The 13,977-nt window shown below is 43.8% G+C and overlaps 1 protein-coding gene across 1 annotated transcript in view; it reads right to left on the bottom strand.

The window, feature by feature from the left end:
* LRMDA (leucine rich melanocyte differentiation associated) overlaps nt 1–13,977 on the bottom strand; it is a 1,201,191-nt gene that overhangs the window by 535,085 nt on the left and 652,129 nt on the right. The window contains exon 4 of the mRNA XM_070782009.1: nt 12,651–12,785. Within this exon, the coding sequence (XP_070638110.1) occupies nt 12,651–12,785 (135 nt within the window). The remainder of the gene's footprint in view (nt 1–12,650; nt 12,786–13,977) is intronic.

The following is a 13,977-nucleotide window of genomic DNA, read 5'->3' as shown; positions in this document are numbered from 1 at the left end:
CACCAAAACTATAAGCTTCTTGAAGACAGGGACCAATTTTTCTTTCTCACTGTCAAACCATTTTGGAAAGAAGCATTAGAATGGACACTATAAAATGCCAGTTCATTTCAGTTGCACAAATGTTTCTTAAGCACCTATTTCATGCCAGGCCTAGGTATACAGAGGTGATTACAACATGGTTCCTGCTCTTTCAGTTCAGTTCAGTCACTCAATTGTGTTCAACTTTTTGCGACCCCATGGACTGCAGCATGCCAGGCTTCCCTGTCCATTACCTCTCCTGGAACTTGCTCAAACTCATGTCCATCGAGTCAGTGATGCCATCCAATCATCTCATCCTCTGCTGTCTCTTTCTCTTCCTGCCCTCAATCTTTCCCAACATCAAAGTCTTCAAATGAGCCAATTCTTTGTATCAGGTGGCCAAAGTATTAGAGCTTCAGCTTCAGCATCCATCCTTCCAATGAATATTTAGGACTGATTTCCTTTAGGATGGACTGGTTGGATCTCCTTGCAGTCCAAGGGACTCTCAAGAGTCTTCTCAAGCACCACAGTTCAAAAGCATCAATTCTTCTGTGCTCAGCTTTCTTTATGGTCCAGCTCTCACATCCATACATGATTACTGGAAAAACCATAGCTTTGACTAGACAGACCATGGTCAGCAAAGTAATGTCTCTGTTGTTTAATATACTGTCTACGTTGGTGATAGCTTTTCTTCCAAGGAGTAAGCGTCTTTTAATTTCATGGCTGCAGTCACCATCTGCAATGATCTTGGAGCCCCCCAAAATAAAGTCTCTCACTGTTTACATTGTTTCCCCATCTATTTGCCATGAAGCGATGGGACTGGATGCCATGATCTTCGTTTTCTGAATGCTGAGCTTTAAGCCAGCTTTTTCATTCTCCTCTTTCACTTTCATCAAGAGACTCTTTAGTTCCTCTTCGCTTTCTGCCACAAGGGTGGTGTCATCTGCATATCTGAGGTTACTGATATTTCTCCCGGCAATCTTGATGCCAGCTTGTGCTTCCTCCAGCCCAGCGTTTCTCATGATGTACTCTGCATATAAGTTAAATAAGCAGGCTGACAATACACAGCCTTGACGTCCTCCTTTTCCTATTTGGAGCCAGTCCGTTGCTCCATGTCCAGTTCTAACTGTTGCCTCTTGACCTGCATACAGATCGCTCAGGAGCAGGTAAGATGGTCTGATATTCCCATTTCTTGAAGAATTTTCCACAGTTTTTTGAGATCCACACAGTCAAAGGCTTTAGTGTAGTCAATGAAGCAAAAGTAGATGTTTTTCTGGAATTCTCTGCTTTTTCTATGATCCAACGGATGTTGGCAATTTAAGGGGTTCTAATATCATGGGGAAGATGGGTTCAAAGACAGAAATTAGAAATTGGAACAGCTAAGCACCAAGTTTGAGGTTATGCACAAATTAGCTTTGCGAACACAAAGAAAGAAGAACAAGCAATCTTAAGAAAGCTTCAAAGAAACAAGCCCTAAAGCAGTTCCCAAACACTAAGTTTTTTTCTCAGTGCAAAGTTACTTGAGGTGTGAGCAGGCCTCCCTCCTCAGTGGAGCCTTAGGTCCCCAAGGCCAGCACCCCCAGTTCATAGGATGGTCCTACATCATCAAAGGGCCTCACATATGCTTGTCCAGGTGAAAGACTCAGCTGATCACTCAAATGCCAAATAGCTCAGAGGTTTCTAGTCACAGCCTTCCTATGACTTAAAGTCAAAAATATTCTAAATTCTTTTGTGGTATCCTTTTCCTGCTCAGAAACTTCCACACCAACATCTGAGGTCCTAGAAATTTGACTACCTACTTCCTGCTCTCTCCCTGGCCTCAAGCTACTCATTATCTTCTTTCTTACTTCTCCCTAAGCCTCTTCTTTCCCTCTCCAAATGCCACCTAAGCTTACTCTAAATTAGACAAGTTCTGCAAAGGCCCCAATACCTTTCTATCCTCCAGAAGAACTCCCACTGGCCTCAGTCAGTGTCAGAGAAAACTTCCATCTTCTGCTTGTAGCAGCAAAGTCTTGATGACAACAGATTCTTTCAAATAAAGACACGTACAGACAGAAACAATATGTCAGGAGTGACGCTCAAAGGAGTAAAGACACCCACTAAGTGTAGGGTGGGAAAAGATGAATATTCAGGTGAAGAAAAATCAGTATTAGAAAATCAGCCAATGTTTAATGATGGAATGAAAGATGTCTTCACGGGGCTGGCAGGAACCATGGTGACAACAGACAGCATGTTGTCATTTCGCCCCACTTTGGATCACAGCCCTGAAATCAAAGGAGAGAGAGAGAAGCGCTAGCTTTTAAGCTAGTTAAAAAATTTTAGATGACAAAGAGCTACTGTTTTCAGAGCAGTCTTCTTTCAACACCAAAGAAACATCCACGAAACAGGCTGCCAGCTCCCCTGAAACTAGGGGTGCCCGGACTCCCACCCAGTTGGTCAGCCTGGATTTCCAGGTGGCTGATGCCTAAAGATGTCTGAGAGATACTAGGAAGGCTCGTTCCAAATAGTTCAGTATGAGACTCAGCTCAGGACTCCGGTATGTCCCTTAGGAGATGTCTTCTTTCATTTATTTACACATTCACCCACCCAGCAAATACTTAGAGACTACCACTCGCCAAGAACTGAGCCTGGTGCTAAGAATGGGTGATGCACAAAACAGACAAGGTCCCTACTCTCAACGAACTTACATTCTAGCTCAGTGGGTCCCAGACTTGAGGAGGTGACAGAATCCCCCAGAGGCCTTGTTGAAACCCAAGTCACAGGGTCCCTCCCTAGAGTTTCTGATTCACTGCATCTGGAATGAAGTTTCAAATTTACATTCTAGTAAGTTCCCAGGTGAGGCTGATATGCTGCTAGGCCTGCTGAGAATCACTGTCCAAGTACAAAAACACCACAAGGATTAACAGTTTTGGAATTATGAAGTTGATAAGGTGGCCAAGTGTATCCTTCCCAGTTCAGCTAGTGGTCTGTCCTGCCCCCAATGTCTACGGTCCCCAGTGCCCAGACAGAAGCCATATCCACCAGACCTTCTTTCTTGCCCCTTGGTGGTTTGGAACCAGCTCTAAACCAGCTCTGCCAATGCTTAGTCAGTGAGCTTTCTGCCTGCCCGTCCCATTCTGGTCTTGGGAGATCTATTTCCCTTTGTTCTAGGTCATGTCAGGGTGTCAAAAGCTGCAGCTTCAATCCTGAGTATAATACAAGTTTGCCATAAAAATACAAGAGAGGATTCCCGAAGCCACAGAATGAAGGCTTTTACAATATCAATTCAACCCTTGTAAATTTAATCCAGGGTTATTTGTTGCACCAAAATCTCTTTACTGTGATGTATTACTTAGTTACCAGGGTTATCACAGCCGTATCCTAAAGTTGCATAGTACATAAAACATTTCAGTTAACAATGCGGGAAGGTTAACTCCCCCAGATAACCTGCAATCACCAGGGCTAGTCCAGATGACATGCCTCTGTCAGCTTCCACGAGCTATTGATGGTTCAATCAGTTTGTTTTGAAGGTAAAGTACAACAAAAGGGCAGTAAACTTATTCAGACTGTCAACAGGGGCTATCGGGAATGGGGCTTGCAGGTAAGTAATTCTGGGTGTTTTAAAGCTATTATCAAACAGCAATGGTTGAAGGAAGAGACAGCTACTAATAACACAGAAGGCAGCCATCATAAACCACTTTATGGCAGAAACCCCCGTCCATAAATCCTGCGGCACCCGGAGACAGCTTCAGATTTATAAAACTGCTTGTTAAGCCAGGGCACTGCTTAATGAAAAGAGATCCGTCTAAGTTCTCAGGCTCACATCCCCAGCCCCAGAGGGCAATGCCAATTTTCCTGACCTTCCCAAGGTGGTTGGGAGAAAGCCTCAGGGCCGGGAGGGGTGTGGTGCGAAGTCAGAGGCCCTCCTGGCTGTGACATGGAGGGTGAGGTTACCCAGAGGAGACCAGGGACCCTGGGAAGGTGTTCAAAGAACCACCTGTCTCTGCATACAGATTCTTAAAAAGTGAGACCCACACACAGCTTTTCAGGTTCTCTCTCTTTTCATAGAGGAAGTGCCATTTCCTGAAAGAAATCCTCTAAAGAGATGCTTACAACTGGTAGAGGGACAAAAACAACAGCAGAAAGCCTTTTCGGTTTGTTTGGTTTTTGCTCCCAAGTCAGTTTTCTCTACCAAAAGCTCTGGCACTTTTCATCCAGACTTCAAAGGGAAGGGAGGATGCTGTCTCCTGCCCACATCTGCTCCCCCGGGGGATCTGGCTGCTCCCCAGGCCCTCTGCACAACTACAGGCACATCAAGACGGATCTCCTACATCTGCTCCTGGGGCTGGCTGCCATGTTTCTTCTTCTGAGACTCTACCCAAGAAACACCGCATTTCCAGATCCCAGGGGAACTGCATGTGGAGTCACAGGGACTTTTCCCACCTCCCCCCTTTACAGCATTCTATGCTTCTTCCTATTGCTTCTTGGTGCCTTCTTGCTCTCATGCATGGGAAATGGGGAGACAAGCTGGGGGTCACCCCCCCCCCCACTGGGGGCCCCTGAAGGCAGCAACAGGTGATCCATGAACTGTTCTCATCCTTTCACAAAGCTTAACAGGAAAGCGTGAACACGCCAGCAGAACACCAAGCTTCTTTGCTCTGGATGGCATCAACCCCATTTGGTAACACTGCTTACCTCATGCTGATCAAAAACTCTGATCAGCAACTAAACGTCTCTGACTAATTTTGAAAAGTTAGCAGTGGCTTAAATGAAGCTTACTGAAGAGACCAAAGCTTTCAAGTATATGTGTTGGAGGGAAAAACAAGAGGGGAGTCTTCCCAGCAAAAAGCGTGTGGACTCACAGGGTAGAGGAAAGAGCCCAGACTCTGGGCTGAGCTTTCTGTGTGACCCTGGCACAGTCTCTGCCGCCTTCCTGAGCTTCAGTTTCTCCATCTGTGCCATGAAGGGAGTGGGCTAATCCTACCCCGCCTCTTAAGCTTCAGTTTGCTCGCTTGATTTCTATGTGCCTCCAAGTTAATCCACAATAAATACATCCATATTCTCCTCTTTCGTATTGCTCCAATTTGCTTGTCTCACTACCCACTCACACCTTCAGGTAAGGGAGGACGGTGAGGAAAAGTCAATAAAGACCACAGAGTAATGAACAAAGACCGCGAGTGAAGAGATGACAACGCTCTCCCTCTAATGAGCCGAGGTGAGCTCACCTACAGCATTAATGAACGCCTGACAACCAGCCAAGGCCAGCTGATTTCCCTCACAGTTCACCGGCAGCACGTTTGAAGTCTCGGTGCAAATAATACACCCACAGGATAGACCAAGGCCCTCTACAGAGGGGAACCAGCAATTACTCTGTGGGTTTCTGTCACTTTGATCTCTAGGTCGTGACCTTTGCTTTCCTGTGATCTTCAAAGCCCAGATTGCAGATTAGCTGGAGAATGCTCACTGGGTTATGTAAGCCACAAGTTTTACGGCTCCTCTACGGCTGGGAAGTGGTGGAAGCCCAGGGCGGCCAGCAGCGGACGGCCGGTTCCTCCCTCCTGCCCCTTGGCTGAGTGTGACAGACACTGGGCAGGCCTCAGGGCTGCTCCCTGGGAGGGAACAAAGAAAGGGCGTCATGTTTTAAATAATTTCAAGTTGTAAGGAATACAGAGGAGCCTACTGAGGAGGAGGGAGGAAGGAGAGACTCGCCAGAGACTGGAGTGGCAGGAGACAATAAAGGGTTTAGCGACAGAAGGATTTAGTGAAGCAGTGCTCGGAGCCCAAGACCCCAATGGCCTTGTTTGATGCATGAGGTCTGGCACATGTGCACCCTGACCTGAACTCCACCATCTTTTCTTAGCAAGAGGAAAGAAAAGACTGACAAAGGAAGGCAAGAAATAGAGCCTACTGGGCACCCAAGCTCCCCATACTTGATTCATTGTCTGGCCAGTATTCAAGTCCATGGGAGGCCCCAAGGGGATCCCCAGGATGATGGTGGTCCCCCAGCTCACTTGGCTACCTCACTCTCCTTCCGCCCCAATCCTGAAGGCTGCTGCACCTTCAGGTCCAGCACCTCCGCTCAACGTGAACCTCCATTCAACCTTCACCCCAAATAGCTGCCCAGTGCGTGCACACGGCAGAGCAGCAGCAGGCTTCAGCACCTATAATGGCACGGCAATGGACACATTTCAGCCACGAGCTATGATGAATGGCGTAGAGAAACCCCAGGCTCGGCTTTGCTCCGGTCCCAGCAGGACCAGGGCACCGCTAAACAGCCTGGTAGTGTGCTCATGCTCACATACAGATTTAATGAGGCTGTTTTACTGTGTGGACGTGTGCCAAGAAAATCCAACTGGGCATACAGGGGGTACGTGAGGAAGGAAAAGGGGTGCTGTGGGGGGAGGGGAGGAAAGCATCCACAGAACCTAAAGCGGCTCTGGGGTCATTTCCAATAACTCCATAAATCTGGTCACTTCCCATTTCTGGCCCAGTGGTTGGCCACAAGGTGACCTAAAACTGGGCTGACCTCTCTGAAATCAACATCTCTCATGGAAATGAAACAAGAGACATACTTGTTTTGATGTATGGCTGGGTGACATATTATAAATATTACATCACATAACCACAGAGGATGCCAATCAATAAGAAATTTTTTTAGACAGCACTAAATGAACCATGGATTCTTGCTTCTGAATACACTCCTTTAAGTTTCCTACTACTGCTTAAATGATTAATAGAAGACATATTGTCAGAAAATGTACTTAAAGTGAAAAACAGTAAACTGTAGAAATATCATTCATGTTTTCAGCAATTTTATAGTGAAAATGTCTCATAAATTTGCATAGAGGCCCTCCTATTAGACTCTCGGTAACAGCTTGAAGGAAGGCCGACCTCATGCTTTGTGGATGAAGGGCCAGGAAAATATTTTACCGAAAGGAAACAAAAGGTGGCTACATTGCTTTGTAGAAACCCCAAATGCCACAGGAACTTGGCATTCAGAAGTCTTGTTGTGAAACTCTAAAATTTCTCAGGGACAAATAATGCACGAGCTCCAGGATGAATAAAGGAGGGCTTTTTACAGACCACAGAACAGAAATGCCTTATCCACCCATTCATCTCATCCAAATACAAGGGTGATGATGCTTGTTAAACCAGAAATTAAAAATAAGTAAAATGAATACAAAAATTAGAACTTCCATTGAACAGGCCTATGAGTCCGCTCACGCAGTCCGTACGTCACTGGGTGGCCCACACTGAATCCCCTTCCACTGCTCTTAGTTCCTGTCTCTCTCGGAGGGTGAGCATCTTGCTGGTGTTGTGGATTTTCTAAGGTAATTCTGACCAGATGTGAGTCCAGCTGCATGTGGCCCCTAGAATCCAGCCCCTAATGGCAATCTTGACATATATGCAGTAACACAGAGCCTTCCCAGCCCCAGCCCCCAGCGGCTTCTGGGGTAACAGAAGTTAGAAGGGTATGATTGAAGGGTGCCGAGACATGCCCAGAAGGATCACTCTTCTACAATCCAATCTTTGCTAAAGAATCATGACCAAACAACCAACACTTGGGTGGATTCTGAAGGGCCGAGCCTTGCTTTTTAATTGCATTTATTGATATCCAAGTGGATCTAGTTCCAAATAGGCAGTGGGCACCCAAGGTGCCCAAAGAGCCCCACATTTCTCTACAAGTATTCAGTTCATCAGAGGGCAGGGTGATTTCAGGCTACCTCCTCTAGACAGATACCAAGCCCCTATTTCACAGCCAGCACTACTTTCGGTATTGATAAGGCTTCAAAGGGCAAGAAGATGCTGTCCTGACTTTCAGGAAGCCATTCTCTGGATGTTGACATGTATGAAGTAGTAAGAGAAATGTGTAAAAAGAAATATATAAAATGGTATGAGTGTTAACAGAGGATCTGTCACTGCCTGGGAGGAAAGTGTCGCAGAACAGCAGAGCCAACAAAGAATTTAAATACTCTTTAGTCCAGTAGTTCTTAATTAAGCATCAATGTCACCTATTGCCTATTTCGTTGCACTTGGCCCTAAATTAATCAAAACGATTGGATGAATCACAAGTATAGCCTTGGTTAAGGGTCACTGATCGAAACTGTCCTCCCCATTTTAAAAGTCCCACCAGCAAAACTAGACTCCATATCAGATCTTTTGATCTGGCTCCTTATACCACAGGTCTGAGTATTGTTTCCAATGAGACTAGTTACAATAACAACAGTAAAAATTAGTATTAGCTCTTCTTTTTCTTTTACATCCTTATAAACCTTTCTTTGAGATGGAATAAAGTGGAGTGGGAGATTTTCCTCAGTCTGTTCAGTTCAGTTCAGTTGTTCAGTCATGTCCGACCCTTTGCAACCCCATGAACTGCAGTACGCCAGGCCTCCCTGTCTATCACCAACTCCCGGAGTTTACCCAAACTCATGTTCATTGAGTCAGTGATGCCATCCAACTATCTCATCCTCTGTCGTCCCCTTCTCCTCCTGTTCTCTATCTTTCCCAGCATCAGGGTCTTTAGTCTGTTGCTCTCATTCCAAAAAATGTGCCTACGGTTCAGTTCACATATAACTTCATGAATGAGTAAAGGAATAAACTTGTGTGTGAATGTGTGCATATACACATATGGGTGTATATGTACACATATACAATTTATTGGGTGATTTTAAATAATTAAAACAAGAAATCTGAAGAAAAAAGTCAGAAAACAAGAATTTCCAAAAAAATGCTTGGTTTACTAAACATGATATCTGAGAGAACTTTCTTCCACCACCTGACCCTTCTAAGATATATTTTATAATAAGTTGCTGCCAGAAGATAAAATGTTTTAAAACAACCTCTTCATACATGACATCACCTGTTAAAGGTGCCAAAGTTGATGAGAGTAACTGTTAAAATAAAATTAAGTTCAAAGTGATTAACTTAGAAGATTGATTTATAAATTTTAACTATTCACTTGCTGGATATTAACCATATTTCTCCTACGAGAAACCACATTCAAATCAACAGTATCACATCCCAGATAAAAGTCTTCATGAGAAAAATTGATTTATTACAGTTCTTTTAAGATAGGGATAGAACTTTATTCTAAGATGGCTTAAAAATAGTCTAAGATTCCTTCAAAATTCCTCCCAATAAAGTATAACTGAAATTCTGCTGTACCCTTACTAACATGTATGTTTCTTTTTAAATATATATTTTGAAGAGATTTCAATATTTCTTGCAGCTTTGCCTTTATACAAAATGCATGCCCTTAAATACGCTCCTTCATCACTACAGATTTAAAAATCTGAACCCCAAAGGACCAGTTCCTCTCAAACTATTATCCTCTCTCGCCAATGGTGCACTGGGACGACCCAGAGGGATGGTATGGGGAGGGAAGAGGGTTCAGGATGGGGAACACATGTATACCTGTGGCAGATTCATTTTGATATATGGCAAAACCAGTACAATATTGTAAAGTTAAAAAAAAAAACAAACTTACTTTCTAGTAGTCCTTCCTACTAAACAGATAGTCAATACCAAAATCAGATTGATTATATTGATTATATTCTTTGCAGCCAAAGATGGAGAAGCTCTATACAGTCAGCAAAAACAAGACTGGGAGCTCACTGTGGCTCAGACCATGAACTCCTTATTGCCAAATTCAGACTTAAATTGAAGAAAGTAGGGAAAACCACTAGACCATTCAGGTATGAACTAAATCAAATCCCTTATGTTTATACAGTGGAAGTGAGAAATAGTCAAGGAATTAGATCTGATAGAGTTCTTGAAGAACTATGGATGGACGTTCATGAAATTGTACAAGAGGCAGTGATCAAGACCATCCCCAAGAAAAAGAAACGCAAAAAGGCAAAATAGTTGTCTGAGGAGGGCTTACAAATAGCTGAGAAAAGAAAAGAAGCTAAAGACAAAAGAGAAAAGGTAAAATATACCCATTTGAATGCAGCATTCCAAAGAACAGCAAGGAGAGATAAGAAAGCCTTCCTCAGTGATCAGTGCAAAGAAATAGAGGAAAACAATAGAATGGGAAAGACTGGAGATCTCTTCAAGGAAATTAGAGATACCAAGGGAACATTTCATGCAAAGATGCCCACAATAAAGGACAGAAATGGTATGGACCTCACAGAAGCAGAAGATATCAAGAAGAGGTGGCAAGAATACACAGAAGAACTATACAAAAAGATCTTCATGACCCAGATAATCATGATGGTGTGATCACTCACCTAGAGCCAGACATCCTGGAATACAAAGTCAAGTGGGCCTTAGGAAGCATCACTACAAACAAAGCTAGTGGAGGTGATGGAATTCCAGTTGAGCTCTTTCAAATCCTGAAAGATGATGCTGTGAAAGTGCTGCACTCCTTATGCCAGCAAATTTGGAAAACTCAGCAGTGGCCACAGTACTGGAAAAGGACAGTTCATTCTGATCCCAAAGAAAGGCAATGCCAAACAATGCTCAAACTACTGCACAATTGCACTCATCTCACATGCTAGCAAAGTAATGCTCCAAATTCTCCAAGACAGGCTTCAACAATACATGAACCATGAACTTCCAGATGTTCAGGCTGGTTTTAGAAAAGGCAGAGGAACCAGAGATCAAATTGCCAACATCCGCTGGATCATTGAAAAAGCAAGAGAGTTCCAGAAAAACATCTACTTCCGCAGGACTACGCCAAAGCCTTTGATGGTGTGGATCACAACAAACTGTGGCAAATACTTCAAGAGATGGGAATACCAGACCACCCGACCTGCCTCCTGGGAAATCTGCATGCAAGTCAAGAGGTAACAGTTAGAACTGTAAATGGAACAAAAGACTGATTTCAAATTGGGAAAGGGGTATGTCAAGGCTGTATATTGTCACCCTGCTTATTTAACTTATATGCACAGTATATCATGCAGAATGCTGGGCTGGATGAAACACAAGCTGGAATCAAGATTGCCAGGAGAAATATCGATAACCTCAGATATACAGATGACACCACCCTTACAGCAGAAAGTGAAGAGGAACTAAAGAGTCTCCTGATGAAAGTGGAAGAGGAGAGTGAAAAAGTTGGCTTAAAGCTCAACATTCAGAAAATTAAGATCATGGCATCCAGTCCCATCACTTCACGGCAAATAGATGGGGAAACAATGGAAACAGTGAGAGACTTTATTTTCTTGGGCTCCAAAGTCATTGCAGATTGTGATTGCAGCCATGAAATTAAAAGACGCTTACTCCTTGGAAGAAAAGCTATGACCAACCTAGACAACATATTAAAAAGCAGAGACATTACTTTAGCAACAAAGGTTCATGTAGTCAAAGCTATGGTTTTTCCAGTAGTCATGTATGGATGTGAGAGTTGGACTATAAAGAAAGCTGAGCACAGAAGAATTGATGCTTTTGAACTGTAGTGCTGGAGAAGACTCTTGGGAGTCCCTTGGACTGCAAGGAGATCAAATCAGTGAATCCTAAAGGAAATCAGCCCTGAGTGTTCATTGGAAGGACTGATGTTGAAGCTGAAACTCCCATCTTTGGCCACCTGATGCAAAGGATTGACTCATTGGAAAAGACCCTGATGCTGGGAAAGATTGAAGGTGGGAGGAGAAGGGGATGACAGAGGATGAGATGTTTGGATGGCATCACTGACACAATGGACATGAGTTTGAGTAAGCTCTGGGAGTTGGTGATGGACAGAGAAGCCTGGCGTGCTGCAGTCCATGGGGTTGCAAAGAGTCAGACACGACTGAGTGACTGAATTGAACTGAACTGAGTCCTCCCTACCTTTTATTTCTTTCCTTCCTCCCTTTCTTCTTCCCTTCCTCCTTGTACATTGATTCAGGTGGGGTGCTAGTGAGAACTTATATTATATCTGAGAGAAAAGTTATACATATGAAAACATCATTTATAACATTTAGAAAACAATAATCAAGAATGAGAGCATACAAAATTTAAAATGAAGAGCAAAAATAAAATGAGTTTAGTAAAATGGGTAAGATCAAAAAAGACTCCCTAAAGAGGATTTTGGATTAGGTATTTCAAAGCTGATAGTTTAGAAGTAGAGGGAAGAAAGAATAGCATTTTCACTTTGGACTCCATCAAAGACCAAAGTCATGGACCTTATGAAACTTTCTCTTGAGACTGTATATAAGCTCCCTAAACTTTCATGGGAAGGCCTCTTTCTCCAAGATGTGACTCTGAAACAGACAGGAAGATCTTACAACACAGAGCAGGGGCCAGCGAAATACAGCCCATGGGTCTAACCTGGCCTGCTGCATGTTTTTGTAAATAAAGTTTTATTGGAACACAGCATTGCCCATTCATTTACAAACTGTTCATTACCACTTATGCACTATAATAGAAGAGTTGAATAGTTGCAACAGAGGCCACATGACTTTCAAAGCATACAGTATTTAATATCCAGCCCTTTACAGACAAGTTGGTTAACCCCTGGGCTAGACCACTCAATGTCTTTTCATGTTTCTTGGCTCTTGTTACCGTCAATGAAGGAAGACCCTGGCTATAGGGTACCCAATAGGGCAAAGTTTAATATAGCATGAAGGGACCACTGATGCTTACCAGACATCTATTACGCACCCCAGAGTATAATATTATCTCTCCAAAAATGTCATTTTTTTCTTTTCATACTATGCTCAAACCTAGATACTCACCTATATCTCTTGTAGTCTTCCTCATCCTTTTCCAGGCTGACGAGCTCGTTGGGACATGCCACATTCCCTAGGAGGCTGAGGTACTCCAGAGCTGGTGTCACTTCTGCCAGGTGGTCAAGCAGATACTCCAAGTCGGTGATGTGACAAAGGTTAAGGATCTTGGTCCAGAAAGACAAAAGGCTTAGCAAGGGACACAGACCAGAGCTGACAGGCACAGCCCAGCAGCTGATGAACCCCATCTGCTCCCAGGACATGACATGGGTAGGGGCTGAAATCAACTTGCTGTGGGCATCTGATATGGTTAGTTTTTCACTCCCACTGGGGACACAGCTCAACTGTTAATGAAAGCGAGAAATTACTTCCAAAGGTCTCATCAGAATATATGGTTTCTCCTTTGGGGGCAGTCCATCATTAAAACACGGGAATAGCATGTATGCAAACTGGGATTGGCCTCCTCTATGACCTGAGAGCCTGCTGTGGAGCTAAGCATTGCTCAGTGGCCTCACTGGTGGCAATAAGACATCGCATTGGGTGAAAAGGAGTACAAAGCTAAGAAGAAAAGACAAACAGAACAGTGTAGGCCATGAATAGAGGCCATGACTACCGGGAGCCTACCAGTGAAAAGAGTTAGCTAACATTGTATCAGCAGACAGAACGGGGCCCTTACCAGGAAACGACAGTAGAGCATACAGGGGCTAAATACATGATGGGAGATGCCACTGGTAAGAATCAAAGAGTCGGGGTACCGTTTCCAGGAAAAGAAGGTCAAATGAGATAAAAGGGCTGCCCTTACTCTGTGAGTAACCTTGGGGGTGTCATCCCAATTTTCTCATGCTTCAGTTTGTCAACTGAACTCCAAATCCAACCAACATCTGAATCCAGTCCCTAACATATCTGCCAGAGGATCCCACAGGGAAGTTTAAACTATCTCTAACAACCATAAGAGAGAGTTTTTATTTCCCCAGAGACTGAATTCCCACACAGTGACTCAAATTAGCTAGTCGGGGAGATCACAAAGAGTAAGTCATTCTTCTCTTCCATGTGATGGCCCTCAGGTGGCTGAGGCTCACATACCTCCCTTCAACTTTATATTCTCTAAACTAAGTGCCTTCAAGCACTATTCATACACAAGCCATGTAAAGATCATATGGAAGAACAAGCACTAGACTGGTAGGGAGCAAGACCAACACAATGAAAGGGAAAGCTCACAAGCAAGAGAGGGGAAAACTAGTTAAAGAGGGTCTGAGTGTCCTCATAGATTGTGGGTTTCTACTGCCCAACATCATCATTTCCTAAACAAAGACTGTACAACCAAGTTATTGATCTT

This window comes from Bos indicus, chromosome 28 (genome assembly GCF_029378745.1).
Source record: "Bos indicus isolate NIAB-ARS_2022 breed Sahiwal x Tharparkar chromosome 28, NIAB-ARS_B.indTharparkar_mat_pri_1.0, whole genome shotgun sequence".
Taxonomy (NCBI): domain Eukaryota; kingdom Metazoa; phylum Chordata; class Mammalia; order Artiodactyla; family Bovidae; genus Bos; species Bos indicus.
This window is presented reverse-complemented; position numbering and strand designations above follow the sequence as displayed.